We start from the raw sequence: 27,414 nt of genomic DNA, 5'->3' as shown, positions 1-27,414 counted from the left end.
GTTGTGCTTTCCAGATGTTTTGATCCACCCCGGCCAATATGGCCGAGGGACAGGGATGGTAATCCAGAGCATCTCGAGGGCATGTCTAGGTGTCAAAGCAGAAAGGATGGAACCCTGTGGCATCGCATGAGCTGTTGTTCAGTGGGGCAGGAATACTTCAGGGGCCCTAAGAGCTGCCTGCAAGCCAGGCACATGCCCTGACGTTTCCAGGTGGCACAGAAGCTCATACTTCCCGTGTCCAACTCCTGGCCCAAGTTGATCAATCAAAGCATTTTTTTGTTCCATGTTCCACATAAATCCGTGGTTTGGAAAGTTTGAAGGCTGTTTTGATTCTACCTGGCAAAGCGCCTTGTGTAAAAATGGAATACTTCATACTGGATAGCAATGATGTAAATCAAATAAAAAATAAAGTCCGGTGAGCCTCCACAGCTGCCTGTACCACAGCTGGAACATTACTTTCTGTGGATGAGAGACGCTGAGCGTAGGGGTGTCTCGCATTAGCCAATGCCTATGTTGTTGAGGTGTTTATATAATAAAACAGTCTGGAAGCTGACTACTGTATCCATGTTCATAGTGCAGCGGGCAGTTTCGCTGCCCTTGCCCTGGACTCCTATAGAGTAGTATTTTGCTCCCTGGAGATAAAGGACCTTGCAGTCCAGCAGGGCTCTCCCTTGCCCCATGGTTGCCCCTTTTGGGGAGTTCGTGGCCCATGGCCTCCGGGACCTTCCCTGACCCCAAGAACGGTCGTGTGTACTCCGAGTAGGGAGGCAACTCTCCTGCTCCGTGTCTGAGGCGGTGGGGGGTGGTGGTTATGTGGAGGTGACCCACAGGGGCATAAAGCGGTGGGGCTCCTTCAGGGGCCCCAACAACGCCTTTTTTATGTACTGTATTTGTGTTCCACGTAAAAGGAGCCTGCGAAGTCCCACTTCACGGGTGTTTTAATGGTCCAGGAGGCTCGTCATTCCCCCTCAGGGAGAAGCGCGGGGAAACGTAGGCCTCAGCCTCCTTCCGGCCTCCCGGTTGCCGTGGCAACGCGCGCGCGCGCCTCCACAACACCCGGGCTCCCCAGGCGCCGGCCCTGTCGGGAAAGTAGTCCGTCCCTTGGCGACGGGGGCGGGGCCTATCCGCCGGCCGACCTCTGGAGCTCCGACTGGGTTGCAGGCGGGCGGGCGGAGCGCTCCTCTCTTGCGCGGGGGTCGGAGGACGCCTGGTGTCCTTCCGCCGAGGGCGCCCCAGTTGCAGGCGAGAGCGGCGCGTCGGGAGCCTGAGGCGGGAGACCCTCCACCGCGGCCCGCCCGGCCTCCTCCCGGCGCGGCGGGATGTTCAAGAACACCTTCCAGAGCGGCTTCCTCTCCGTCCTCTACAGCATCGGGAGCAAGCCGCTGCAGATCTGGGACAAGAAGGTGCCTCCGGGCCGGGAAGGAGGGAGGGAAGGAGGGAGCCAGCCAGCCAGCCAGCCGGGCCCCCGTCAGGCCGGGGAGCCGCCTCACTCCCCCACGCCCGGGGAGGGGGGCCTGGAGGCCTCGGGACCCGTCCGTGGCAGGAAGGGAGGGACGCCGTCGGTGGCAGGCCTGGGACTCCCTCCCGGCCTTCCAAGCCCCCTCAGGGCCTTCGTCTCCGTCCTTCCTTGCCCTGGGGTCGCCCGACCAGACTGAGCGAAGGGGGCTGGGCTCCGAGGGGGGGGGGAAGGGAACGGGGACTCGGGGTCGAAGAAGGGCCCCCTCGAGGGACAGGGGAGAACGAGAGGCGGGCGGCTCGAGGGAGGGAGGCGGCGAGGCCCTTGCATCTTCTGCGCTGGGCAGAGGGGAGGGGTGGGGGGTCCCCGTCGGCCCCTGGAAGAGCAGCCCCTTCTGTGGGGCAGGAGCTTGATGTGGCCCGCCGCCCCCTTCCTCCGAGGCAGGGCCCGTGGGCCTCCAGAGACCCCTTGCCCCCCTACACACACACACACACACACACACACACACACACCGGATGGGACTCCCACCTGCAAAAGCTCACCCGCTGGCTGATCGCCCCCAGGAGCCCCGAGACGCGTTCTTTGCTGGTGTTGCTGCGAAGGGTGGGCACGGGGACCCTCTCCGTAGCGGTTCTTCTTCGGACACTTTCTCCTCCACCTTTTTAATATCTTTGGGAAACCTCCCAGCCGTTCCACCGCATCTTGTGGCTCCCCACCGGCGGCTGCCCCCTGTCCTGTCTGAAGAAGCCATCCTTTTCTTGGGCCACCCTGGTTTCTAGGATTTTGTGTGAGAGAGGAGAGATTTAACTGTGTCTGCCTTCTCCTGGCTATGCACAGTTTTACAAACATGTACCATATTCTTACCTCCTTTTTTTGGTGGTCCACAACATGTGTCCTTCCTTTGGGGTAGTTACTCCAACTCCAACTGATCAGCTTGGTCATCCTTTCCTGTCTATGGCTGGACAGCCTGAGTGATCTTCAGCAGCGTGCGGACAGTGGAGGACAAAGCTTAGAGGACTACTCATCCCATGTGGACCCTTTCAGACATGAGGCCTGGATTTTATTTAGGTCTCAGGGAATTCATCCGTCCATCTTTTTTCCCAGTGAAGGAGCTGAGGAACACTTGAGGTTGCCAAAAGTGCTCCAGTCGGGTGAGGCGGTGAGCTCTTGCAGCCTCCAGAGAGCCAGTTGGGCTGGCAGTGATTTCAGCAGAGGAGGCTTGACTCTTCCCGAGATGGCCCTTGAATCCCTCCAGCGCTTAGTTGCCAGCAGTCTTTTCCCATTGTCAGGAAACACAAACATGCCTTTGAAAACTTGTTGTGGAAGCAATTCAAACAGGAATGCTTTGGGCTCTTTGGGTGGGCTATGTTTGTGCTTTCTCATGCCTGCCTTCAGCCCTGGCTGGGTCTTGCTTTATCTGCTGCCGCGAGGGAGTGTTTCTTTATGGCAGGGTGCTCCAGTGCAAGGAGGAGGCCTGCTGCTCAAGGACTGATGGGTTGCTTCCTCCCCCTTCCTCCAGGTGCGGAATGGTCACATCAAAAGAATCACAGATAATGATATTCAGTCGCTGGTGCTGGAGATTGAAGGAACCAATGTCAGGTAAGGAACAACCAGCGCCTTTCCTCTCCTATTGAGGATGATACTTGGGTATGGAGGGGGAATTCAGGTCCAGTTTTGATCTGCCCATTCAAAATTTACATCCAGAAATCAAGGCTTTCTGCTTTCCAGAGGCCAGCAAAACCACCTCCGTGAAAGTCAGTTGTTGAATAGCCATTGGTGCCACCGTATGATAAACCTGGGAGTGAGAGAAGCAGTTCATGTTGCCTGTGTGTTGTCTGAATCATGCTGGAGGTTGCCAGGACATCAGGCTGCTTGCGCCTTCAGCCTTCTCAAAAACTGGGGAGGTGGTGCCAGTTTTGCATGAACGCAAGGTGTTCATGCAAAAGGTGGACAGCAGTCTCCCAGGAAGGCTCTAATTGTAGCATGCCTTGACCAGGAAGCTATGCTACGTAGATCAGGAGTTCTGAGCTTTTGCCTTCGTGGTTTTTGTGTGTGTGGGTTTGTTTTTTTGGGTTTTTTTGGGGACTTCAGCTCTCAGAAACCTCAGCCAGTGTGAGTGCTGGAAAGGGAGTCTGGGAGTTGATGTTCAGAACATCTAGAGAGACAAAGATTAAGACTCTCTAGCCTAGGTGACCATTGAGGTTCCTCCCAACTCTGTGAGGAATGTCTTTTCCTTATCACTGTATATCGCTGAACCCCATTTTAGCGGATAATTTCAATCTTTTTCATGTTTTCATATTTTCATATTTTAATTGTATTTTAAATCATATTTTATTTAACTTATCTCTTAGCATTTAACTTATTTTTAAATTGTGTGAATTTTAATGTTGTGAGCTGCTTTGGGTCCCTTGTTAGGAGAAATGCAGCATATAAATAAAACTAATAATAATAATAATATAGCTGTAAAAATAACCTTTGTGTGGTCAGTACCTATTAGTTGTCCTGCTTCTCTCTCACTCAGTACCACATACATCACATGTCCTGCTGATCCAAAGAAGACACTGGGGATCAAGCTACCCTTTCTGGTGATGATAATCAAGAACCTGAAGAAATACTTTACCTTTGAAGTGCAGGTTAGTAATGCCCCGAACTAGTCCAGAGTGTGACAGCATTCAGTGGGCAGAGCCGTTGGCTTTCCTCACCATGCCCTGAGAGGGAATCCTGTTGCTTCTACTTCACTGGGTCAAAGCTTTCTGCTGAGTTGGAGATTTAGCTTTGGCAGGCTCATTCCTTTTCCAGGCTCTTCTCAACACGGAGATCAGGTGCTTGGGGGACTGATGCTGGATAGCTTATGCCTTGGAAACCCCTTCTGGCGCAGCCACCCCATCCTGGTTGTCAGGCGGCTTGCTGTTGGCTTGAATTCCTACTAAAAGAGCCCCACTGCCTTCTGGAGAGCCTTGCCCCCTCCCCTTTTCATGACAGGAAAGCTGTCTGTCTGTGCTAGGTCCTGGATGACAAAAATGTACGCCGGCGATTCCGTGCCAGCAACTACCAGAGCACGACCCGTGTCAAACCATTCATTTGCACCATGCCGATGCGCCTGGATGATGGCTGGAACCAGATTCAGTTCAACCTGTCCGACTTCACACGACGAGCGTATGGGACTAACTACATTGAGACCTTACGAGTCCAGGTAAGGAATGTTGTAGACTCCCCGTTTGGTTCCTCTTGGGAGGAAATGCCCTTTGCATTGGCTGCTCCTCCTGCTGCCTTTGGATCTGTGAGAGATCAGTGGAGAACTTTTTCATAATTCTCTGTTGCTTCCTGGGCCTGGCTGGCTCAAAACCCCATTTGCCTGTCTCTTCTTTGAAGCGGTTGCGGGCCTTACTGTGACCAGTAACAGGAAGAGATGTTAGGGTGCTTCCTTCTAAAAGCAAATTTAGATTGCCAGCATTCTAGGGATTTTGCAGTTATGTACTGGATTTAAATTTAATTAAAAAGCAAAGTGAATAGGCCTAAGCAGCTTGAGAGTTGGCAGGAATGGCATACTGGCATCACAACATCTACACAAACTTGTATGGGTGCCGATACTGTGTGCATCCAGCCAGGGACAAGATTGCAAGTGTCTGTCTACAATCTTCCAGGTAAGGTATGCTGGGCTGGTTTTGCAAATGGCCAATCCCAATTTCTTCCTGGAAGGTGGCTCTGCACAGCCTGCAGAGATACACCTATCCAAAAAACAAGAACCAAAACAAAGTACCAGAATGGAGTTCTGCCTCACATGGTGCTACTATGCTAATGATGTTCAGCGCCTGGCCCATTTTCCAAAGGCCATGAAGTAGGAGATGAGCGACGAGACACTTGCACAGAGTATGGCCCTGCCTGTTACTTGCTCTGCCTGGTTGAGTAGTTGGGACAAAGCTTTCATGGTATTGCTGTTTCTTCAGAAACCCGGATCCAAGGTTTGCTGTCTGATAACTAAATGTCTTTCAGGATCTGCTCACAACAAACTGGGTTTGGGAATGGGCTGACAGTGGGTGAAAAAGGCAGATTTCAGAGGTCCTGCAACTTTCAACTTTTGTTCCTTCTTAGATCCACGCAAACTGTCGCATTCGTAGAATTTACTTCTCCGACAGACTCTACTCGGAAGATGAGCTTCCTGCTGAATTCAAGCTGTACATTCCAGTTCAGAACAAGGCCAAGGTGAGCTGCTGGGGAGGGAGATGCAGTCAGAGAAGAGTAATGCTTGTTAAGTTTGTTGCGGGAGCAGAGCCTGTTACGTATATATTCTGCAGTCTGAGTCCAGGAACAGGCCAGTCCCCATCCTGAGGCCTAGGAGCAGCCTTTAGTTCAGAGAGGGTGCCGGGCAGTCTTGGTCCCTGCCCTGGAGAACTGTCCCTTTGTTGTGTTTACATCTTGCCGATTCTAACCGGCTCTCATGCTAGGAAGTGGGAAGGAAATTTCCTCCCACAGCACGCGTGTGAATCTCCTTGGTTACATTTGGCCTCCTTCTCTAAGGAATCAGCTGTGACTAGACAGTTGCTTTCACGGGTGAGAAAAGCACACTTCACTACCATGGTGTTTGTTGGGATGAAGGGCAATGAAAGCACTAGTGAGAAAGCCAGCCTAGCTGGCTACGAGACCTGGGGATTCTGTTGCGTGACTAGAGCTATCTTCAGATGCTTTGTGAGGTTACAGTCCCAAGAGCTGTTGGAAAGTCTGAACTCTTTGAACAAATTCATTGATTTAAGACAAAGTAGGGATGCCACATCCAAGAGGGGGGTTTGACCTGCGGCCTCTTTGAATCAAGCAAACAGCTTGAGCTGAAAAGAGAGAGAGCCCACAGTGGTGGTGCTGTGGTGAAGACACATAAGAGACACCTCCCCCCCCCCCCACGGGGCCTCCATGTCACCCAGAGGAGGTGTGCCTTCCTTTGTAAACCACATTTCCACTGGTAATTCAGTTAGGACCTAGCCTTTGAAAACCTCCTCCTGCATGTGTGCACAGACGTAAGACACATACAGCCTACTTAGAAGGGATATTTTGCACAAAGAGAAGTATTTTTCTGCTCAGGTTAAGATTTAGCCACTTGAATGTTTTTTGAATAAGGGTCTTTTTGTCCATCTCTTTCCCACACAGCAATGACGACGCCTTAGGAAGCCCTCTGAGGGATGCGCTGTGAAGATGGGTGGAAGAAGGGTTTTATAATTAACAAAATTTAGGTGTTGATTTATGTAGGATAATTTTATTTAATAAAGGTTGGCATCTGTAATGCTGGGTCTGGACACCCCTGCCCAGGTCACTGTTCCATTTAAGAAATGACGCACCATCAAGCTTGTGGTTTAAGAACATCCACAAAGAGAACATGAATTGTGGGGCCCGAGTACCTGTAGAAGGCTTTGTTAGACCCAACTCTGGGACCCTTCTGCCCTTGCAGATGCCAATGGCTTTCCTTCTTTGCTCTTCACATCCTGTTTTGATGTATGCTCCAAATATGTGGGGACGATTCCCATGCTGGAAGCTGCTATTAAATTTGATTTGCTTTTTAACACTGGTTTTGGTATTGTGGCCGCCACTGCCTCCTCCAGCGGATGTTTTAGATCCAGTGGCGAGGAGAACGTGCTGTAGACCTTCAAGATGTACAGGGGTGGATGGTCTGGTGGAACTGGCTTCTTCCAACAGCCAAAGGCTCTTGCTGCCTGATGCCTCTTGGCCCTCTCCACAGGACAGCAGTGTTGATTTTTTTAAAAAAAATCAACACTACTCTCCTCTCCCCTCATTTCCAATTCATACTTCTTTGGCTTTTTAATCTGTGAACAAATACTCAATTTTATTCTTCATTATATAAATTTTCAGTTAACAAATCAGCCCGACAACTAGCAGGCTTGTTACCCCAAAGACTGCCAGTTTGGGGCGCTGGACCTTCTTGAGGGCAGCATCACCTTTGTGGATGCTGACCACCTTTCAGGCTGTCCAGAGTTTATCCTGGGAGCTTCTCCATGTGAGGCTGCTCCACAGCAGGAGCCCCAACGTGTGCGAAGAAGCTTGGCTGTCTTCCACGCTAGCAGAACATCGTTTTCAGTCAAACGCTCATGCTACACAAGTCCCAGGTCGGGCACCAATCCTACTGGTGGAAACAGGAGTCATGAATGCAGCGCCTCTTCTGACATGCCCACAGAGCGCCACCTGTGTCTGCAAGGGAGGCGGCAGCTGAGGCTGCATGACGCTTGAGCCGATTATGCTGGTAGGAGCCTCACACAGACCCAGCAGTGGCTCCGTGGTTGTAGCTTGCGCAACAGAGAAAAAAGAACCAAGGCCCATCGTCCGTTGGCTCGCTGCTACCGCAGAGGGAAAGAGAAGAGCTTCTTGCCAGACTTGCAACGGACCTCAGTCCCAGGAATTCTCAGGAGATAAGAAGAGTCCTCAAAGCCATCCACAATCCCCTGGAAATGACCGAGAGGGAGAGAGATTAGTCAGTCACGATAGAGGAGCAGGATTATGACCATACAAAAGTGTGGAATTTGGAAGGAATACTTCACACTCCCATTTCTGTCCATTTGTTCCATTACCTCTGTTTTGTTCAGAGACGGAACTGGTTTGGACTTTTAGATCTGCCAGCCCCTGTGTGCAGAAGGGAATATCTTCTCCTGTATGTAGCACTCTTGACCCCAGTCTGTCTTCCACCCTTTAAAGGACTAGAAAGGTGCATATGGGGCTATTACACCAGTGGTGCTCTCTCTCTAATGTGCCCTGGTGAAAAGGTAGTAAAATGATGGTCATCAACTGCTATCTTTTGCACTTTCACAGTTTTAAAGTAGGATCTGTTAAGCCTGTTCTTGAAGCCAGCAGTTTCCTTCGAATGATATTTTCGCGTCGTTTGAACTGATTACCTGCAGTTCCTGAAGACATTGGCCTCCTAGTGCTTCAGAAAGGTTTCCAACACACCATGCAAGACTAAGATGGAATGAGGGATTCTGTACAAAATGCAAAGAAAAACCAGGTGCCAATGATCAGGAAGATTTGTACTGTGCAAGTTTGCCGGGCACCACTGTGTATGCCAGACAAACTGAGTGCCGCAGAGCCATTTCTTAGTCCTGACTGACACTTATGAGCAGTGGCAGAGCACCCTTTCCTTCCTTTGCTGGAAATCGGAAGCCGGTTTTATTTTAACTGTTTCTTTTAAAACAGGGTGCTTCCCACTCAGAATTGTTACTACTAAGCAGCAACCATTTGGAAAAACCCAGAAATGCTCACCTGGTAAAAAGTTGACAGGTTAAATTCTTCCATAACTCGGTCCACTTCAGAGACCAACTCCAAAAGGTTAGAATGCCCAGAAGAGACCGCCAAACCAATGAAGGTCCTGTAGGAAGAATTAATTAAAGAGGAAACCTCAGAGCACCTCTTTTGAGTAAAAACCCATGCTGGAAACCTCTGCCCAAGAAGGCAGCGTCCATAGAAGAATCCAAGGTCAAAATGAACAAAGCAAAGGCTCACTTTTCAAATTATGCAAATTATGAAGAAGTACAGTGGACAGTTACCAAGTTTTCAGTTTACCAGCTAAGGTTACGAACAGGAGCAGAAACACTGGTTGAGGCCAATGTCACCACAGAAGGCAAACTGTCTAAAACTTGCCATATGCCTCCTAGCAGTGATGGGAGAGAATACATGGACTAGGGGCCTAGCTGCTTCTCTCTTGGGTTGGAAACAGCTTAGTTTCCATTCAGATTTGTACTTTGAAAGTATGAGTGGTGTGTTCACTGGAGACTGGAAGGTTTTAGGCAAGGTCAGTTCAAGTTCCTGGTACTTGGGATCCCCCTTGCTTTCTACCCTCTAGCTTTCTCATTGTTTCCTGCCAACCATGTCCTCATGCAAAAACAGCTGTATACAAACTTATATAAAATACTAGCATTTTTCCTTCCAAGCATGTGAGGGGCACATCCACAGGCACTTACCCACCTGGTTTTGGTCTGGTTGGTATAAACTTTCACTTGGTCAGCTCTGCAGATGAATCTGATTGAAAATAGTGAAGAAAAAGAGGATCAAAGTTAAATAAACAAATTAATAAAATAAAAGAGTCCATCCGGGAAAGTGGTAATCCTTCTCACCCAGAAAGGAGGGTAAGAACCAGAGGGTAGAAATGCTGAGTACCTGGAGCTAACTCTAGTATCTGCCTCTCCCAGGAGCCCCACATTACTCTCTTCTTCACACGTCCCTCCTTTTGCTAATTTTCAATTGATCTTTTAAATGCATAAACAATTATTCAGATGCATTACTTAAATTCCTTTTAAATGTACTTTTAACAAACAAAATGATAGCCTGCAAGAACCCCATATGTGCCCTCTGGATTCCTTTATCTTTGAGGTGTCAGATTTTCCTTGGGGGCAAAGCCCGGCCATCAATATTCATACACAAGTGTTCCATGTACGCCTCAACAGGCCCACTCAGTCAGTCCCCCATGCTGCAGAAAAGATGGCGCTGAGGATCCCTAACCGTCTTACCTTTGGAAGGCAGCCAGACGTTCCTTGAGGGACAAGACGAAAGGACTGATCCAGTGATAGCGCAGGACGACACTCTGAGAGAGGCTGATGTGGAACTCTGTCATGATTGTCAGCGAAGACACATAAACGCGAGCGTGCAAGAGGAGGAGCTGCAGGAGATCCCAAAAGTCCTCCTGAGGTTCATCTATGAAGAAAGGCAGAATAGCAACTAAGCAAACAATGGGCTGGAGACCTTGTGGAACCAGCGCTTTAGGAAGGGCAGTTGTCTGTCGACCAGATCAGAGAAACCGGGAGACGTCCAAAGAGGGCCATTCCCAGCCTTTGGCCGGCTAGTGACCTCCGTGGTGTGTGTGTGTGTGTAGGTAGGTAGGTAGGTAGGGCAGAGCCGGCGGGCCCTCCTTGCCTCGCCACCGGCAGGGCAGGGGGAAGAGTGGGGCGAAGGGGCTTACACGGCACGTAGACGTAGGTGGCCCAGTTGCCCCGCTCGTGGGGGAAGGTCCTCAGGCGGCCCCCGTGTTTGCTGGCGTCGTCCACCACCGCTTCCTCCTCCTCCTCCTCTCGGAACATGCTCAGCACGCTCTCCGGGACCCGAAGCCGAGGCGCCGCCGGCACGCTGGGGAGAGAGGCGGGAAGGCCGACGGGAGGTGAGCTGCCCAGCCCGCTCGAGACACCCCCACACCCCCCACGAGGCGTCTTGGCCGCTGGGACCCCCGGCTAGGCGGAGGATGGGAGATGTAGTCCACCTGGGCGAGGGCGAGCCTCCCTCTTCCCGCCTCCCTGGAAGCCCAAAGAGAGGAGAAGGCAGGCTGGAGAGCGCCTGGCGGGCCTTCCTCCTTCCCCGAAGGGCGGCCCACCTGGAACGAGGAGCCGCCATCATCATCGCCGCCGCCGCCTCCTCGCCCTCCGAGTCGGAGCTGCTGTAACCCACCAGCGCTGCCCGGCTCATGGCCTGACGCGAAGAGAACCGGAAGTGGGAAGGACGCCTGCGCGCCAAACAGGAAAGGCGAGGACGCGCCTGCGCAGAAGAGCCGCGGGGGTGAAAGCCCCGCCTCTTGGAGAGCCGAGAGGGAGCTGGGCGGCTGGGGGCGTGCGCATGCGCCGTTGGGGAGGGCCGGGGGGGGGGAGAGTCCGCGAGCGTCGGCCGTCCAGCGAGCCCGGCGCGCGGCGGTGCGTTGCCCTCGGTGACCGCCGCGGAGCGTGGCCGGAGCCCGGGGGGACGCGGCCGGCCTGGGGCCCCGGAGGCGGAGGGCTCCCTCCCTCCCTCTTTTCCTTCGGTCGGTGGCGGCCCCGCCGGGGGGCACCTTCCTCGGGGCTCCTCCGAGCTCTCCTCGGGGCTGCCTGGGAAGAGCGCGGGACCAGGGGGCGTAAAAAGGGGGCCTCCCGGCCTGGCGGTGCCCCGGTTAGGAAAAGGAGGGAAGAGCCCTCTCGACCGGGCGGGTGCCTGCCTGCCTGCCTGCCTGGGAGAGGGCCAGCCCCGCCCCCTTCAGTCCCCGCCGCCTCTTCCGGCCTGCAATTCCCTCGCGGTCCGGTAGGAGGCGCCTCTTCCCTCCCTCCCCGCCAGGCCCCGCCCCTTCTTTCCCCTCCTTCCGGGCGTCTCCTCCTCCGCCGCCGCCGCCCCGCCTGCTTGCCTTCCCGGTCTTCCTTTCGGGGTGGCGCGTCACGCGAGGCCGAGGATCGGACAGGGCGACCAGGCCGCGGACCTTTCTCCGGAGCGCCAGGTAAGAGAAGGAAGGAGGGAGGGAGGCGCCCCGCCGGGGCTTCGCGTCCCGGTCCGTCCGAGCGAGCGAGCGAGCCCGAAGGCAGGGCGCCCGGCCGAGGCCTTCCTGCGGGGCGCCGCCGACGGGAAAGGGCGCTGCCGCTCCAGGGCCTCCACCGGCCGGCCGTTCACCCGCGGCGGCCCGTGTGGAAGGGCCGACCCGTCGCAAAACCCCCGCGGGGCCTGAGGGAACCTCGAGCCGGGCGGGGGGGGAGGAAACACCCACACCCCGGGGCGAAGAAAGAGGAGAGGAAGGGGGGGATCTCCGGGCGGAGGAGGAGTTGGGGGCGCCCCCCCCGGCCTGGGGTCCCCTCCCCTGCCCCGAGTGGGACGGCCCCGCTCAGCTGCTCCCAGGCCCCCCCTTCCCTCGCCCCCCCTCGCAGGGATCCCAGCCCCCCCTTCGGGTCTCTTGCCCACCCTTGGCGACCCCCAGGACTGCCGCCTCGGCCAGAGGATAGAGGGGGTGTCTTCCCCCCCCCACCTCCCAACCCACATCCTTCCCTCCACCACCCTTGGCTGGTTCTTGTCAGAGGATTCCCCCCCCCACAGCCCCTGCTTCTCCACCACCACCACCGGCATGCATTTACTTTAGCTGCCTCCAGTTTCACCCCAGTGCCTTTTATCCGTTTGCTCTGCTGGTGGACCCTCCCGAGTCAAGCTGGCCCTCCTGCTTTTGCTATTTTGGCCGCCCCGTTCCTGTACCCAGTATAGACTTAGAACCATCTCGGAAGGGCAAAGCCAGAACGGACCCTCTGGATCATTGAGCCCGTCCCCTGCTGAGGAGGCCCCGAGGGGGAATCGAACCCCCAACCTCCGCCTCTGCAGCCAGAGAGACCTCCACCCCAGAGCTGCCCGGCAGCCCTTCTTCCCTCTCCCTTAATCTAGTTTCAATCTATTCCCCCCCCCCCCGTGCACCAGGACTTTGAAAGAGCAAAATGAGACCAGGGACAGCGAGTTGTTTGCGCTGGTTTCTTGGCTGGGTTGCCAAGAGCAAAAAGGGAGGCTCAGGCAGAGGAGGCGAACCTTCCTGCTCCCCATCTCGTGGCATTCCTCTGTCTCAGAGACGTACCACTCAGACGGTTTACGCCACCTTCAAGCTCTGCTTCTCCCCTTTCCAGCTGTGTCCAGATCCTTAAAGCTTGCTGCCTTCCCTCGCCTAGCAGGCGTGCAGGTGCTGTTGATTTGCAAAGAAAGGATCAGTACGGAAAGGCCTCGGCAGGAGAGAGAAGCGGGACCAGGGAAGGTGTGTTCGGAATGGGAGGCTCTCCAGGCACCCTTTCCTTCTCTTGAAAGAGAGAGAGAGAGAGAGAGAGAGAATCAGGCTGCTGATTGAGATGGGGAAGCAAAACTCTACACATTTAACTTGGATTGAACCCACTGAGTTATTAAAGAGCTATTGGAAGGAAGGAAGGTCTGTGGAGGAGGAGGGGGAGGAGGAGTGGGGCCTGCAGGGGCTGGAAGAGGAGACTCCAGGGATGCTCCAGAGACCTGATTTGAATGGTGTTTTGTTTTGTTTCTTAGGCACAATGGCAGGCAGAACACGAGGGGGGTGGGGAGGCTGTTATGGAAACAGGAACGGATTTGGGGAGACGTCGGTGCGTGCCCGGTCGCAAAGAACGGGCGATTTCTGTGTGTCTTCACAAGTTGCTGAACTTAGCAGATGAGCAGAATGTGGCGTATTTGGGCTACAGTTGTGGGATTTTATCAGGAACGTGGGTGGCACTGCAGGTTAAACCGCAGAAGCCTCTGGGCTGCGAGGTCAGAAGACCAGCAATTGTAGGATCGAATCCGTGTGACGGACTGAGCGCCTGTCGCAAATCCCATCTTGCCAACCTAGCTGTTTGAAAGCATGTAAAAAGGCGAATCGATAAATCGGTACCACCTCGGTGGGAAGATCACGGCGTTCCATGTCTAGTTGCGCTGGCCACGTCATCACGGAAACTCATCAGACAAACGCTGGCTCTACTGCTTGGAGACGGGGATGAGCGCCGCGCCCTAGAGTCAGACACGACTGTACTAAAGGTCAAGGGGAACCTTTACCTTTTACCTGTGGGATTGACTGGCACCGAGGTGCCTCTCTGAAGGGGTTGGCAAACTTCACACAAAGCCAGCGATCAGTCAACGGGCAACAGCGCTTTCTGATGAGCAAAGTGTTTTTTGTTCTCTGCTTATAATCTCTTAAGAAGCTTCATTCATATCCTTCTTTGTTCTAGAGGTCACCCCTGGTGTCGAGGTTTCGCTTGGAGGTCAGATACCTTGGAAATAAAATGTTCGAGTCGACAGCTTATTCCTTCCAAACTTTTTGTTGCTGAAGAAGATAACTTCTTCGTCTATTTTGTGTACGTTATACCCTTGTTTTCTTTTAGTGAGCAGGAAATGGTATAAATATGTCCTACTTTTTAACCTCTGTAGCAAGCCTTTGAGGGAGGTCAGGCCAAGAAAATGTGACTGACTTAAGGCCACACAGTGAACTTTGTAGCCAAGCGGAGATTTGAACCATGGCTTCCACATCCTTAGCCCAGTAGGGAGCGTTGGGGGGGTTGTGAAGGGAGGTGTCCTGGCACCCTTCTTGTACTGCCCTTGGTCATAACAGTGGCAGAGATGCTACTTCCTCAGAAATAATTGAAGAAAAGAAATGGGAAAGTTCCCAGGGGGAAGGGGAGGGGGGGAGAAGAATGGATAGGGGTGGGATGGGGTAGGTAAGGGGAAGCAGGACTGGCATTGTCAGCTCCAAGAGTGGTATAATGAAGTGTGGAATATAGCAGTCAATAATAGAAATTGAGCTTAAAGAGGGAGAGATCAAGATAAATTTAATGAAATGTGGGAAGAATTTATAGAAGCTATATTGTAAAAAGGTCCAGGGGAAAAACTGGCCTATGAATATACATATTTTTGGAACAGTTTTGCAGTGGATAAAGGAGATGGAACATTATGATTATAAGAAAAAAATAGGTGAGATATAGTGTACTCTTAGGTGAGGGGTGTACAAGTATTTCCATTTATTAGTCAAGTTTGTGTGTTAATACAACATATATTGCAATTAAAAAAAATTATTTTTTAAAAAAAAGTTGAAGCCAAGGGGTCAGAACAGCCGCAGCATCTTCCTGATTCCAAGGGGAAGATGCTTCGGCCAAAGCGGGCTGGCCTGCAGACCTGACCCAAATGCTGTTCTTCGTTGCAGGTTCCTTTCCCTAAAGCGTGTCCCAGAACAAGGCAAAAGACCTTCCGCTTTGTCCAGAGTCGGCCGGCGGCTCCTTCTCTTCGATTCGTCCCCATTTCCACGGCGTGGAAAAGCTTGTGGGCGGTGGACGACCGGCTCCTGTCCTCAAGGCGTGGGATCGCTCCCTGAGAATTCGGCTTCTCCGAGGCGTCACCTCCGTTGAGAAGCTGAAGCCCCTGTTGTGGAAGCCCCGGTTCCTTTTCCCCAGCATGTCCGAAAGCTGGCCCCAGCAGCCGCCCCCTCCCCCCCACCAGCCCCCGCACCACGCCGGGGCGGCCGCCCTCCCGGAACACCCCATACCGTCCAGCGCGGTGGCCGAGAACCCCCTGGGCTGCGCCGTCTATGGCATCCTCCTCCAGCCGGAGCCCAGCGGGCTGCAGCACCACCCGCCCATCCCGGGCGGCAGTGGCGGCGGCAGCACTGGCGGAGAGCCCTCCCCCAAGTGCGGAGTGTGCGGGCACGACCTGGCGCACCTCTCCAACCCCCAGGAGCACCAGTGCCTGCAAGGGGGCCACGACCGGTCCTTCCAGTGCACCCAGTGCCTGAAGATCTTCCAGCAGGCCACCGACCTGCTGGAGCACCAGTGCCTGCAGGCGGAGCAGAAGCCCTTCGTCTGCGGCGTCTGCAAGATGGGCTTCTCCCTGCTGACCTCCCTGGCCCAGCACCACAGCGTCCACAACAGCAGCTCCGCCGTCAAGTGCTCCATCTGCGAGAAGACCTACAAGGCGGTGGCGGCGGCGCCTGACGAGCCGGCCCCGCCTCAGCAGCCGGCGGCGCTCAACCGGGGCCCCCTGGAGAAGCCCTACAGCTGCTCCATCTGCCAGAAGCCCTTCAAGCACCTCTCGGAGCTGTCGCGCCACGAGCGGGTGCACACGGGGGAGAAGCCCTACAAGTGCAGCCTGTGTGACAAGAGCTTCAGCCAGTCCTCCCACCTGGTGCACCACAAGCGCACGCACAGCGCCGAGCGCCCCTACAAGTGCACCGTCTGCGAGAAGGCCTTCAAGCACCGCTCCCACCTGGTGCGCCACATGTACGCCCACTCCGGGGAGGCGCACCTCTTCCGCTGCAACGTGTGCGAGCTGCACTTCAAGGAGTCCTCGGAGCTGCTGCAGCACCCATGCACGCCCAGCGGGGAGCGGCCCTTCCGCTGCAGCGCCTGCCACAAGGGCTTCCGCCGCCCCTCGGACCTCCGGCAGCACGAGCGCACCCACAGCACCGAGCGCCCCTTCCAGTGCGACCTCTGCCAGATGAGCTTCAAGCAGCAGTACGCCCTCATGCGCCACCGCCGGACCCACAAGGTGGCGGGGGCTGGGGGCGCTGCCAGCGGAGGGGCACCCTCCTCTTCATCGGAGCAGGAGCCCCAGGCGGCCCCCTTCAAGTGCTCCCTCTGCGAGAAGGGCTTCGTGCAGCCGGCCCACCTCCTCTACCACCAGCACGTCCACGGCATCGAGAACCTCTTCAAGTGCAACGCCTGCCAGAAGGGCTTCAGCCAGTCCTCGGAGCTGCTGCGCCACCGCTGCGTCCAGAGCGCCGAGCGGCCCTTCAAGTGCACGGCCTGCAGCAAAGCCTACAAGCGGGCCTCGGCCCTGCAGAAGCACCAGCTGACCTCCCACTGTGCCGAGAAGCCCCTCCGGTGCACCCTCTGCGAGCGGCGCTTCTTCTCCTCCTCCGAGTTCGTCCAGCACCGCTGCGACCCGGCCCGCGAGCGGCCCCTCAAGTGCCCGGACTGCCAGAAGCGCTTCAAGTACGCCTCGGACCTGCAGCGCCACCGCCGCGTGCACACGGGGGAGAAGCCCTACAAGTGCCCCTCGTGCGAGAAGGCCTTCAAGCAGCGCGAGCACCTCAACAAGCACCACGGGGTCCACACCCGGGAGCAGCACTACAAGTGCATGTGGTGCGGGGAGCGCTTCCTGGACCTGGGCCTGCTGCAGGAGCACAGCGCCCAGCACACCTCCGCCGAGGCCGCCTACCCCGGGACCCCCTGCCTGCCCTGAACAGCGGCCCCCGCCGCCCCCTCGGCAAACTCCTGCCCCCACGTTTTCTGCTAGCCTTAGGACCGGGGCCCCTTGCCTGGCGGAAGAGGGCTTTGCTCCTCGTGCTTCAGCGAGCCAAGGACAAGGGAGAGGGTGGGAGGGAGGGAGAAGGGAGGTAAGCAGCTGACGCTGGGGACGCGTCCAGGCTCAGCCCCTCGTCAACTGTGCACTTCAGCACTGGCCTTGTCTTCTTCCGAGGAGGCAGCGTGAGGGCGCTCGCACGGGTCCAGGCCGGCTCCGTCCTTGCAGGCTGGGCCAGATCGGAAGGAATGTCCCCTACGCTGGCCGACCCCCTTTGGACCCTTCTCTGCCCTCATCCCTCTTGCCTCCCAAAACACTTTGCCTTGTCGGGGGGGGGGAGGAATGGGGGTGGGACGGGGAGGTCTTTGCTGGTTGCAGAGGACAGAGCAGGACCTGGACAGCACAAGAAGCTGGAGAGGCTTCCGGGACCGCTGGAACTGGTGGACTCAGCCCCCACCCCCACCCCCCTTTGGGGTGGTGCCCCAGAGAAAGCCTCTTGCCTGGGACTCTGGGGCGTTTTCTGCACAAGGCGGGAATGCCTCTGTGGGAAGAGTGTCCCAGTGGGGTGGGCAGGGGACGTTTCCTCCCTCCTGAGCCTCTCCCTGACTTCAGCTGCCCAAGATCATCCAGCCTCTGGACTTCCCAGAAGTTCTCAAGGTGTTTGTCGCCTCTGGTGAGACTGAAGCCGAGGAAAACCCAGCAGGGCTCAGAGTGGCGCTCGGTGCCCCACTTGGAAGTCCCTCCGAGCCAGGTCGAGCCCTGTTGCCTCCCTCTACACCCATGTTGGTATATAATAGAGAAGTTTCTCTGTGTCATTTTTAGGACATACAAAATGTTTGGAGAATGCCTTTGTGTTTACATGCAACTAAAGGGACAGAGAGGGAAAGATCATTAAAACTGCAATACCGGCTCTGCCCTGGAATGGTAATCTTTCGAACGGCACTGTGTGCTATAACAGCGAGGTTTCCGGTGAGAGGCGCTAGGTAGGCTTCCTGGGAAAAGCGGAGCTCCCCTGCAAACGCCGTCCCTTGGGATCTTTCTGCAGGACAGGAGTGTGGGCCTGAGGATGTATCCTGCCACCCCATTATAGCATTAAAAAAAGGTGATGGTCGGAGCAGGCACAGCAGGAGCAACCCCCTGACTTTGTAGTTGTTTCCTGTTGGTAGCTGGTGAAGGATCCATCCTGCTCACTGCTCAGTGCTGTGCAGAAGATGGAAACGTCTCCTGGTGGTTGTGAGGTGATGGCGGTTGCCGACTGAGGGTGACCTCAGGCATTCCCCGTCAAGAGCGAGGGGGCCAGGTGGCTTGTCCCTCGGCCCTCTGTATATAGATATATATACAGGGCCTTCTGATTTGGCCCTGTGTCTTTTACGGCACCTCAGATGTATAGAACGGACATTGACAGAGTTTGTTGTCACTTTTCATACCGCTTTTCCAAAGGCAGTTTCCTACGTATTAAAAAGTCTGTCTGGCTCAGCGGGATGTCACTTGGATTCCTTAAAAGCCTCTGATGTAGCAGGTCTGTTTTATTTGGAGGTGAACGTGTGGAGTTTTTCTTTCTGGTGTTGATCACAAAAACGAGGGCACAGTTTACTCGGTTCCCCTCAGGTCTCTTTTCTGGAGGAGGATGCTCACGACGGGCTTGGCCAAGGACCGGCGGGTTGATCAGACCGAGGAGGGATTGGGTCCCCTTGGGCGGGACTTCCAGGGCAGAGGTTTCAAAATGGAAACGGGCTCACCCACCCCAGGGGGTGGCACACCCGGACTTTTCTTGAAAGAGGCGAGGGTTTTGCCTGGGATGGCTTTTCTTATTTTTCATTCTTCTGCTCCCTAACCTTGTCCTTCCTTTCTATGTCTCGGGGCTCCCCCTCCTTTTTTGCCACCTCCCAAATCAAGTGGTTTCTCCAGTGCTTGACCTCCCTCCCCAGTAGAGATGGGCACAAAGCGCTGGTTCGACAGTTCGTGCCTGTTCACTTAGCGGCCGGATCGGTGTTTGGTGCTTCCACGCCCCTCCTTCTCCGGCAGGCGCCCGCTCGGAGGCAGCGCACGCATCATGGTTCCCAGAATGGAACATGGAAAGTGCCCGTGGCTTCTCCTGTGTTTGTAAGATACGCCATGGCCGCATGGAGGTAAAGAGAGGTGTTAGGGATGGCCGGTGCTCGTCCCTGACCCTCCACCTAAGTAGGCCGTTCTCTGTGCTGGTGGCAGCCTCTTTGTTGAAATTATCCTTATTTCTGTCTGCGGCTGAAAAGCTCTTGAGGGTGTGGTCTGGGAGCAGTGGACAGTACTTAAAAGATGCCCCATAGGAAAAACCACCCTCACCACCCTGTATCCACAGGGCAGCTGGAAGGGCATCTTTCCTGTATGTGCCTCTTTGGCAAGAGGAGCTGTGCTCAAGCAGGGCTTGTGGGTTCTCCTTGGAAGACCCCTTCTGCCCCCCCACCTCCTTCTCTTTAGAGACCACCGAGGTGGGCCAGAGAGGCAGAGTACCCAAGGATGCTCTTGCTTGGGGGACAGGACCGCTTCCTTGCTCTGCAGAAGGGGGGGGCTGGCCGGGACAGGGATGTGCATGTGGCGGGGGGGAGCCAGCTCCTTGGTTCCTTAAACAATGAGAGGAAATGCACGCTTGTCCTGTTCCGTTGGCGACGTGATGGAAACGGACATGTTTTCTCTGTTTGGAACATGGCTTACGGGAGAAAGCGAGCCGCGCGTTGTCCCAATTGGTCCTTCCCCCCCTTCCAAAAAAGCCTGGTGCCCAAATGTTTAAATGTGAGTCTGTGGCAGAGCAGTCGAGAGTTGAAAAGGTTTTATTCAGGTTGGCATGGAGCAGAAATGTCAGGTGGAGTTTTGCAAGGGCGACCTTACCCCACACACAAGGAGCTTCTGGGTCGGTTTCTAACCTAACCAACCCCACCTGCCCTTCAGCCGGGCCCAAAATTCACAAATGGCTTTCCCTCCCCTCCCCTCTGGTGACAATACCTGTTAGAGAAGCTTGTTTTTAAGGGGATCATTTCATTTTCTTTATCGAAGCCTCTGTTCCCTGCCTCCCTCCTGCCAAAAACTGGGAATCGGGCACCAGCCATGCAAGAAAGGGAAAGCCTTTAAGCCCAAGACAGCCCCCCCCCCCGGTTACCTGCCAAAGCCCCTTCCCCTGTTTAACTTGTGGTGGGTCCTCCCATCTCCTGGCAAGCAGCAAAGCTGTTTCGGCCATCTCCTCCCTGTCTCTCCCAACGATTCTTCTTTGCCTTCGGCGGCCGTGCCACCCCTGGGCCAAAGCCATGGGGTGGATTGGAAGAGGTTGCGGGCTGACCTTTGCTGCCAGCTTTGTGGATGCTGGGAAGAGCCTGGTGCAGCTGGACCTGCTCCAGAGCATCCCCCCTGGAGCCGCTTCCACTTGCATGCCTGCGCCCCTCTGCTGCCCGAGGCTTCCTCCAGATCTTGGACGGCAGGTTCAGAGTGTCTGGATCAGCAGACACTGGTGTCAAAAGGCAGCAAGATCCAGCTCCCCCTCGACAGGAGAGGAGGATCCTGCAAAGCCTCAGCAGGATAGCCATCTTTTCATAAGGAACCAGGCATGGGGAGAAAGTCGGAGGGGGGGGGGGAAGCAGGGAACCACCCTTTCTCTTGCCCCCCTTCCCACCACCTTTAATGGATCTCTTGAGCAGGAAATGCCTTCTCCCCTCCTCCTTTGCCAAGGAGGGGGACAGCCTTTATTCTTTCTGGCCATTGAACATCTGAAGGAGAGGATCTTCTGTGGTATGGCTGCTGGAGTGTCTTTTGGGGGGTGGATGGGGGGGCTCCTTCCTAGCGCCAGGGCTGGAGGTAGTGAGAGCGGCTGGGGAAGAAAGGAAGGTACAGTGGCAGTCAGTCGGTCAGTGATCCCTCCCCCTGGCAGACTTGGGCTGCTCATGCAGACACACACGCACAAGAGGGCAGGGACCTGGGGTGGATTCTGCCACGTCAGGATGGCAGGCAAATGATCTTGTTGAGCCCATCACGAGGATTTGGGCTGCATCTCGGAAGCTAAGCTTTGGTCTGCTGTTTGGTGTGCATAGACGGCCCTCGGAATGAGAATCCATGGGGGTTCTTCACCTTTCTTCCAAACCCATCCTTCTCATCCATTCTTTTAACTGTGACATGAATAAGCAGTTCCTGCAGGGGTGTTACTCATCCCAGAGATATGTAGCTGTGAAGCATTTAAGCTTTGGCTTTGGCCCAGGATAACAGAATGAGAGCCTGAGATTTCCCTTGGATGGGGCCCTTTCAGCAGAGGGTAAAGTGACTGCGTGTGAATTGATCTTTTTGCGTTTTCCCCTTGGTCCGTTAAGGGCTTGGAGGGCTAGCTAGCCATTTCTGTTCCCTCCCTCGGTTGGGTTTTGGAGGTGACTTACCTGTGCGCTGATCCGAAGCTCCTGTAGGTGTTGCTGGAGCAAAAGAGAGAGGGGGAAAAGCCACCTGTTTCTCCCTGGCAGAGGATTGTCAAGGAACCACCACCGGGGAGGCATCGGCCCCAGAGGTGGGGGGGAGTGTCTTGGTACTTACACGGTATTGTAAGGGATGGGCCGGGGTCCATATATGTCCAGGCTGGGGTTTTGATTGAGGCAGTACTGGCACCGGACGGAAGAAAGAACACAGCACGAACGACAAAAGTCAATGTGGCATACCAGGGAGGTCGGTGGTGGTGGTGCTACGGAGTGCGCTCTTTTTGGGGGCCCACAGGGTTATTGTGCCCAGCCCTCCTGCCCAGTGCATGGGGTCAGTATTCCCTGCCCTTTGGCCATTTAGTGAGAGGCAGCAGCCGATGTGGGGTAACCCTGAGATCTCCTAGGATGGCGAAACGTCTTAAAGTGCCCCCCCAAGGGAGGGGCCTAAAAGTGGCACAGGCTGGTTGGAGACCGAAAGAAGGAACAGCTAGACGTGGCTGGTTGGTATCGCCACATAGATAAGAGGGATGGCCCTGGAGGCGCATCAGTAGAGAAATCCAGACCAGGGCTTCTGCTAGCACCCGCACGCATACACACACAACAGGTTCCGTCCTGCACGCCCTGCCCAAAGCCACCTGTGCTTCTCCCCCTCCAAACACGCACACTTACTCGCCAGGTCTGTGTGACGTCAGGTTTCAGGTACCTCACCGCATAGCCGCTGAAGCCAAGAACTGTGAAGGAAGCACAGAAAGCTCAGATCCCTCCGTCCTCCCGTGGCGGCTTGGATGGCCTGCTGGCCGGCCACCATCCCTGTGCAGCGCTTGCGCCTTGGCCCCAAGGCTCAACGTGGTGGGGACGCCCGGGACGGGGCTTGGCCGGGGAAAAGGGAGGGCTGTGCCACTCTCCTTGACTCGTCGCCTGTCTCCCTCCCGCTGGGCTGAGTGGGGGCCTGGAAACGCAGAGAAGGGTCCCTTCTAAATATCTGTGTCTGAGCCGCAAAGGGACAGAGCAGGACAAGGGAGGCTCTCCCGCCTAGCTTTTTGCCCTCTTCCAACGGAAGCCAATCTTGTTCTTCCTGCCTCTGCGGTCTCAGACCACAGGCGCTGGGCTGATGGGGCTGCGCTCTGCGAGAGAAGCTGAGTTCCACCTTGAACAGGAAAGCAGCCCTGCCTTCCTCCTTTCCTGCGTATCCACGGAAGGGCGTCCCTCGTTGGACTTTCCAAGAGGGACCCAGGTGGGTCAGTGGCAGAAAAACAACCTGGGGCCGTGTGGCTCCTCAGTGATAAGCCTGGGGGTGGGGGTGCTGGCAACCCACGTGGGTTGCACCTGAAGAAGGGGACCCTGGCGCACGGAAGCGGGTGCAGGTGAAAGGGGGCCGACTTGAGCTCCATTCTCTTTTAGATGGACCCTCTGGCTGTGCGTGAAGGGCTGGTGGTAAGCCTGCCAAGAGGTTTCCTGAAGAAGGGGGAGCAGCAAGCATGGAAGGTGGGCAGGTCCAGGGTGCCCTGGTCTGCTACAGCCTCCTTCCTCTCCTCTCACCTTGTTGCTTTGGCTGCCAGTAATGAAACGTTCCCCCCCCATGCCCGTCAGGAGGGGCTTCTGAGAGGCCACGCTGATGCGCCAGGAGACCACGGCGCTTACCTTTATTGCTGAAACTGGGCAGCTTGAACTCTCCCGCCGTGGAGACGAAGCGGGACCAGTCGTCCATGGCCCTCGTGTAGCTGGGCCACTCCTCTTGGTTGGTGCTGGGCAGGAGGGGCGCCATCTTCCCGCCTCGGTGCTTGGCCCTCAGGGACCTTCCCAGCTCTGTCATCCCCTGGGTGGAGCAAGGACACGGGGATGCTGAGGTGCCCCAGGGGGCCAAGGAGGGGTGAGCTTTTGCGGGCCTTTGGGACCACCCCGGCTTGAAGGAGAGAGGCAGTGGCACAGCTGCCTCCGGGATTCAGTGGGCCTCATCCAGGGGCGCCTTGTACGGCTGGACCTCGGCCCCCGTATGCCAAAAACACGGCATGGGAGTGCTTTTGTGTCCCGATATGTGGGCCAAGTGTAAGAAAGTGCAATACATTTGTTGACACCATTTTTACCCCACCCAGTTAAAAGAAGTACATGTCAAGCGGCTGAAACTTCCGTCGCCATTTTTGTAAAAACGTCTACTTTCTACATTCAGCTGAATGTGACTCGGTCTAGGGTGCTCAAAGGCCCAGTCTTGCCTGGTGCCGCGGTGCTTTTCAGGATGGCCCAGCAGGGGGCGCCCCTGAGCCGCCGAAGGCTCTCCCTCTTTCTGTGTGGGAGGCCACGGGCTGCCCGTCTCTGAGAGTCAGCCTCGCCTCCTTCCCCATCCACAGCCATGCCTCTGGCCTCCTGCAGAAGAACCCCAACTTTTTCAGACACTCTACTCGGGTCTGGTCTCTTTGGCATTCAGAAATGAGTGCCAAGCCCTCCCTTCCTTAGGCCCACTTGGCTACCAAAGCAGTTGGGTGATATTTGCAGTCCACAGAAGTGACCATCAGCAGAATGACGGCAGGCGCAGCGACCTTGGGCGGTGGAAGCACTCACTCACCAGGGACGGAAAGCGCTGGTTCGGCACTCCGGCTAAGGTGAACGTGGCGTCTTCGAAATGCTCTTTGGAAAAAAACACAAGCAAGAAAGATTTAAAAAGAAAAAGAAAGAACACCACCTTTTCTAGGGATCTGAGGTAGACGTGTGCCAACCAACGTTAAGTGAAGTGCAGAACGTGGGCCCTGAAACAGAAACTTTGGCTGGAATTACACATTGTGCTTTTAACTCCCTGTATGCTTTTTAAAACCTGCAAAGAGTCTGATCTTGCGTCCCCGGTGGCTGGTGTTTGGCGTTACCTTTGGAACAGCAGGTGGCTGTTCTGGAGTGCTCATCGGTCAGCTTGTTGGCCACGGTGTCCATATCCATTCGCCTTAATGTCGGCAAGAAGGGGTGGTAGAGGTGGTCCTTCACTCCGGCCAACATGACCCTCCTGGGCTCCAGTGGAATCAGGACGGCCGGAGAGGCGTAAACGGGATTCTCATCTGGAGGCCATGGCACCAGGTCAAGAGTCTGAGCCGTGGCGGCCATGATCAGCTAAATCAAAAGACACGTCAAGTTACCCTCTTAGTCTCGTTCAGCATTGGTAACAAAAACGGGAACAGCAAAGCCACCATCGGTGGAAAATCTTGCTGGCCTGTTCCTCGTTTTGCAGGATTGTAACAGCAGTTGGATCCTAGACACGCTGCAGATGACGCATGTCGTGGCCGGTGTGACAGGAGAAGATGCCAGCGTTCCATGCAGCGAGCCTTCTGCCCTGGAAGCGGGCAACCCTTAAATGGGCTAAAGAAAAAGGCCCCTCGTTTGCTGGGGAGTTCTGAAAGGAAGAAATCGCTGCTCTCCCAGTTTCCCCTCATGGCTTACAGTATTTTCTCCTTCTGAACGGAGGAGGGCCACTGCCTCTTTGATGCGCTACCCTTGCATTCCTTCGTCCTAAGCATTCACATCCTGCAGAGTTCAACCGTACTGTATGTGATTCTCAGCATTCCCTGGCCCTCCAAGAACTCCCCAAATGGTAAATTAAAACAAGACAAAAGACAAGAGCCCAAAAGGGTTGCAATTTGCTACCCAAAACTCAGTGGTGTCATTTCCACCTCCTTTCCCAGCACTTCTGCAGCTGTTTTAAGCTGAACCTTGCTTTGCTTGCCCTTGTTTAGCATTTATGTATTTTATTCAGCCTTTTTTAAAAAAATTCTAATCCTGTACTTCCTTGTTCTTTTTTTAACTTTAACTCACCTCACAGATTCCAGAAGTCTTCAGGCAGGCAGATCACTTCCTGGTTTCCGACCACAAGCCAACCTAGAAATATTTAGTTCAAATCAAGGCTGCCCAGATTGACCAGAACAATTAAGGCTTTTTTAAAAAGTTGCATTAAAAAGAACTCTGGAAAAAATATTAAATGACTAAAAAAATAGTAAACTAAAGATAAACTAGGCAGGCTGAGTCTTTAGAAGCCTGTCCTGCTTTTGTGAGACCATAAAACCCCATTCCTCTGGTCTCAGATTTTGGTACCGACCTCTCGGTGTCATCTGAAACAGGTTCTCAAACTCAAGTCTAAAGAGGCTGGGGACCAGGGGACTCCCAGCCTCTGGAAACTCCCAAAAATCCTGGCCAGCACAGCAAGTGGTGAAGGCTTCTGGGAACTGCAGTCCTAGAACATCTGGGGACCCCAGTTTGAGAACCACTGACCTAAAAGAGGATTCGGAGCACTTCCCCCCCTGAAACTTGCATTGAATTACCATCACAATCCCCCCTCCCTCCTTTCCCCCCCCTCCCTGATGGAATAGCTGCTTAGGCAGGTTTCCAGGGGCTGTCCAGATGTGCCTTCCTGTTCTTCCGAGCCTCTCCCACCCTGCCTTTGCAGGAACTGCCATGGCCAGAGGCCCAGGCACGGACGGCTCCTCCGGAGGGCAGCCGGGCCACGCTGGCTTTCCTCCTGGGGGGCCCCCTCCCCACAAGGCTGGCAGAGAAAGAGAAAAAACGGAATACCTCTCTTCCTTGAAACAGGCGGTCCTTTCCCCAGTTTCTCGGCTTCGCATTGCAAGGCTAGCCGGGGTGGGCAGTCTCCGATCCCCTCTTCTCCATGGCAACGGGAAGCCAATATCCAAAGGAGATGTTGGGTGATGATGAGGGCAAGGTTGCTAGGTGACGGGAACAATGGTGGCCTCCATCAGAGCCGAGCGCTGTCCAGTCTGAGCTCTTTCAGGAGCCAACACAGCCTGCAAGGAAGGGCCCGGAGCCCAGGAGCCCCTTTGCAGGGGGCACCCACCCTGGACCGTCCTGCCTCTGCCACCACCACCCCCTCCCAACCAGGGAAATGTGACGCGTCCGGCAGCCAAGGACCAGGGCTTGTATATATGCCGTTCAAAATCCACGTCAAGATTACATTTCCCCTTATGGTATCTCTTCTTATTTAAAAATGCCCAATAAGGATGTGAAAAGGCAAAGGAGCATTCCAGAGGCCTCGGTCGCCTCCAGCGCAGGCCTAGGGCAAAGATTTCTCTCCTGGGGCGTCTGTAAGGAGGGGGAGGCAGGCTGTCCTCCCGCCCGGCACCCCGAAAACTCCCTCTGCACCCTTGGTCGGCCGGAGCCCCGGTGGCGGCTTGCCCTTCCTCCCCTGAGTGCGGAAGGGAGCTGTGTGCCACCCCTGCTTGGGGACTGCCAAATGGCATCCAAAGGGGCATTCCCCGTTCGAAGCGTGGGTGCCGACCCTGGAGCCAAAGGGCTGCCTGCGCGTGTGGCCCGGGTGTGTGCATGCTGAGCGCGCAGGTTAGGCTCCCCGGCCACCCACTAAGCAGCTTTGCCCCCAAGGCCTCCCTTCCTGCCGGCCTCCTTGGGAGAAAGGAGGCGACCCTCAAGAGGAGGGTGGTCGGCAGAGGGGCAGTTTGGGGTTCGGTTCCCACAGTGACCCCCCCCCCCCCAGCTTGGTGCCGGCGACCCTCCCACGGCCCTTGAGGGAGACCCTCTGGATGATCTTGGGTGGCCCCACCGCCTTTGGGGAAGGTGGCCTCTGCCTGGGGATTAGGGGCAGCGGCAGGCAGGCAAATCCCATCAGCCCTTCAGAGGCGGGGAGAAAGGGATCATCCTTTAATTAAGAGCATCTGCAGGTGGTGGCTCAGCCGAGTCCACCAGCATCCAGCCCTGCTTTCTCAGCCTGGGAGGATCCGCGGCGACCTGCTCGGGTGGGGGTGGGGGGGATCCTCCGTGTCCGGCTTCCCGTTTGCGGACCCACAGCCCCTTCCTCGCCAGAGGGTGAGCGGCCCTTCCGGGCCTCTCCCGCGCGTCTGGGTGCTGCTGAGTTGGACCGACGGGTCTGGATTCTAGAACAACGGCCGCTGGCTTAATCCAATTTGCACCCTCAGTTAATCCCTCTCCCGGTTTCTCCATCGAAGAAGGCCTTTGTAGCAGGAGAGGGGGGGCCGAAGACCAGGTCTCCTGGGGAAACGCCCC

The 27,414-nt window shown here is 55.5% G+C and overlaps 4 protein-coding genes across 9 annotated transcripts; 2 read left to right on the top strand and 2 right to left on the bottom strand.

The window, feature by feature from the left end:
• The first annotated feature begins 1,182 nt into the window (after window positions 1-1,182).
• On the top strand, window positions 1,183-7,005 carry CFAP20 (cilia and flagella associated protein 20). The gene is made up of 6 exons (XM_020797872.3): window positions 1,183-1,403; window positions 2,976-3,055; window positions 3,978-4,089; window positions 4,461-4,649; window positions 5,549-5,659; window positions 6,596-7,005. The coding sequence occupies exons 1-6, from the start codon at window positions 1,320-1,322 to the stop codon at window positions 6,599-6,601; spliced, it is 582 nt and encodes a 193-aa protein (XP_020653531.1). The 5' UTR covers window positions 1,183-1,319; the 3' UTR covers window positions 6,602-7,005.
• Window positions 7,006-7,249: 244 nt separating this feature from the next.
• USB1 (U6 snRNA biogenesis phosphodiesterase 1) lies at window positions 7,250-10,998 on the bottom strand. 3 transcript variants are annotated; one of them, XR_012081216.2, is made up of 8 exons: window positions 10,809-10,998; window positions 10,404-10,567; window positions 9,955-10,138; window positions 9,413-9,466; window positions 8,711-8,816; window positions 8,347-8,430; window positions 8,026-8,206; window positions 7,250-7,899 (listed from the first exon to the last, which is right to left on the bottom strand). XR_012081216.2 is itself a non-coding variant. In XM_072980556.2 (7 exons), exons 1-7 carry the CDS (start codon window positions 10,898-10,900, stop codon window positions 7,795-7,797), a joined length of 789 nt encoding a protein of 262 aa, XP_072836657.2. In that variant the 5' UTR covers window positions 10,901-10,984; the 3' UTR covers window positions 7,250-7,794. The 3 variants fall into 3 exon arrangements, 2 of the variants coding, with proteins under 2 accessions (XP_072836657.2, XP_072836658.2); XM_072980556.2 differs by lacking the exon at window positions 8,026-8,206 and having other exon boundaries at window positions 10,809-10,984; XM_072980557.2 differs by lacking the exons at window positions 8,026-8,206; window positions 8,347-8,430 and having other exon boundaries at window positions 10,809-10,996.
• A 52-nt stretch (window positions 10,999-11,050) lies between these two features.
• On the top strand, window positions 11,051-18,460 carry ZNF319 (zinc finger protein 319). Of its 2 annotated transcripts, none has more exons than XM_072980544.2 (3): window positions 11,051-11,672; window positions 13,924-14,049; window positions 14,892-18,460. In XM_072980544.2, exon 3 carries the CDS (start codon window positions 15,140-15,142, stop codon window positions 16,922-16,924), a length of 1,785 nt encoding a protein of 594 aa, XP_072836645.1. In that variant the 5' UTR covers window positions 11,051-11,672; window positions 13,924-14,049; window positions 14,892-15,139; the 3' UTR covers window positions 16,925-18,460. The 2 variants fall into 2 exon arrangements, with proteins under 2 accessions (XP_072836645.1, XP_078236669.1); XM_078380543.1 differs by lacking the exon at window positions 11,051-11,672 and adding an exon at window positions 12,114-12,953.
• Window positions 18,461-19,775: 1,315 nt separating this feature from the next.
• On the bottom strand, window positions 19,776-26,813 carry SPMIP8 (sperm microtubule inner protein 8). Of its 3 annotated transcripts, XM_020797832.3 has the most exons (9): window positions 25,954-26,810; window positions 25,201-25,263; window positions 24,264-24,501; window positions 23,969-24,030; window positions 23,050-23,224; window positions 22,078-22,139; window positions 21,527-21,591; window positions 21,376-21,408; window positions 19,776-20,819 (listed from the first exon to the last, which is right to left on the bottom strand). In XM_020797832.3, the coding sequence occupies exons 3-9, from the start codon at window positions 24,493-24,495 to the stop codon at window positions 20,789-20,791; spliced, it is 660 nt and encodes a 219-aa protein (XP_020653491.3). In that variant the 5' UTR covers window positions 24,496-24,501; window positions 25,201-25,263; window positions 25,954-26,810; the 3' UTR covers window positions 19,776-20,788. The 3 variants fall into 3 exon arrangements, with proteins under 3 accessions (XP_020653491.3, XP_078236671.1, XP_078236672.1); XM_078380545.1 differs by having other exon boundaries at window positions 24,264-25,263; window positions 25,954-26,811; XM_078380546.1 differs by lacking the exons at window positions 19,776-20,819; window positions 21,376-21,408 and having other exon boundaries at window positions 21,443-21,591; window positions 25,954-26,813.
• Window positions 26,814-27,414: the final 601 nt, after the last annotated feature.

This window comes from Pogona vitticeps, chromosome 10, assembly GCF_051106095.1.
Source record: "Pogona vitticeps strain Pit_001003342236 chromosome 10, PviZW2.1, whole genome shotgun sequence".
NCBI lineage: Eukaryota > Metazoa > Chordata > Lepidosauria > Squamata > Agamidae > Pogona > Pogona vitticeps.
Note: the sequence above shows the minus strand (reverse complement) of the source record. Positions and strands in the feature narration are given on the sequence as shown.

Excerpts from the sequence above, each read along its gene's own strand:
- SPMIP8 (XM_078380545.1), bottom strand. The coding sequence starts at position 24,495 with ATGGCCGCCACGGCTCAGACTCTTGACCTGGTGCCATGGCCTCCAGAT. Across the intron at positions 21,592-22,077 it reads ACGTCACACAGACCTGGCGA|TACTGCCTCAATCAAAACCC; the intron begins GTAAGTGTGCGT and ends GTCCGGTGCCAG. Across the intron at positions 21,409-21,526 it reads CCCATCCCTTACAATACCGT|CAACACCTACAGGAGCTTCG; the intron begins GTAAGTACCAAG and ends CTTTTGCTCCAG.
- ZNF319 (XM_072980544.2), top strand. The coding sequence starts at position 15,140 with ATGTCCGAAAGCTGGCCCCAGCAGCCGCCCCCTCCCCCCCACCAGCCC.
- USB1 (XM_072980556.2), bottom strand. The coding sequence starts at position 10,900 with ATGAGCCGGGCAGCGCTGGTGGGTTACAGCAGCTCCGACTCGGAGGGC. Across the intron at positions 8,431-8,710 it reads ACCTGTCAACTTTTTACCAG|AATCCCTCATTCCATCTTAG; the intron begins GTGAGCATTTCT and ends CATTTTGTACAG. Across the intron at positions 7,900-8,346 it reads AATGTCTTCAGGAACTGCAG|GGGATTGTGGATGGCTTTGA; the intron begins GTAATCAGTTCA and ends GGTCATTTCCAG.
- CFAP20 (XM_020797872.3), top strand. The coding sequence starts at position 1,320 with ATGTTCAAGAACACCTTCCAGAGCGGCTTCCTCTCCGTCCTCTACAGC. Across the intron at positions 3,056-3,977 it reads ATTGAAGGAACCAATGTCAG|TACCACATACATCACATGTC; the intron begins GTAAGGAACAAC and ends TCTCTCACTCAG. Across the intron at positions 4,090-4,460 it reads ACTTTACCTTTGAAGTGCAG|GTCCTGGATGACAAAAATGT; the intron begins GTTAGTAATGCC and ends TGTCTGTGCTAG.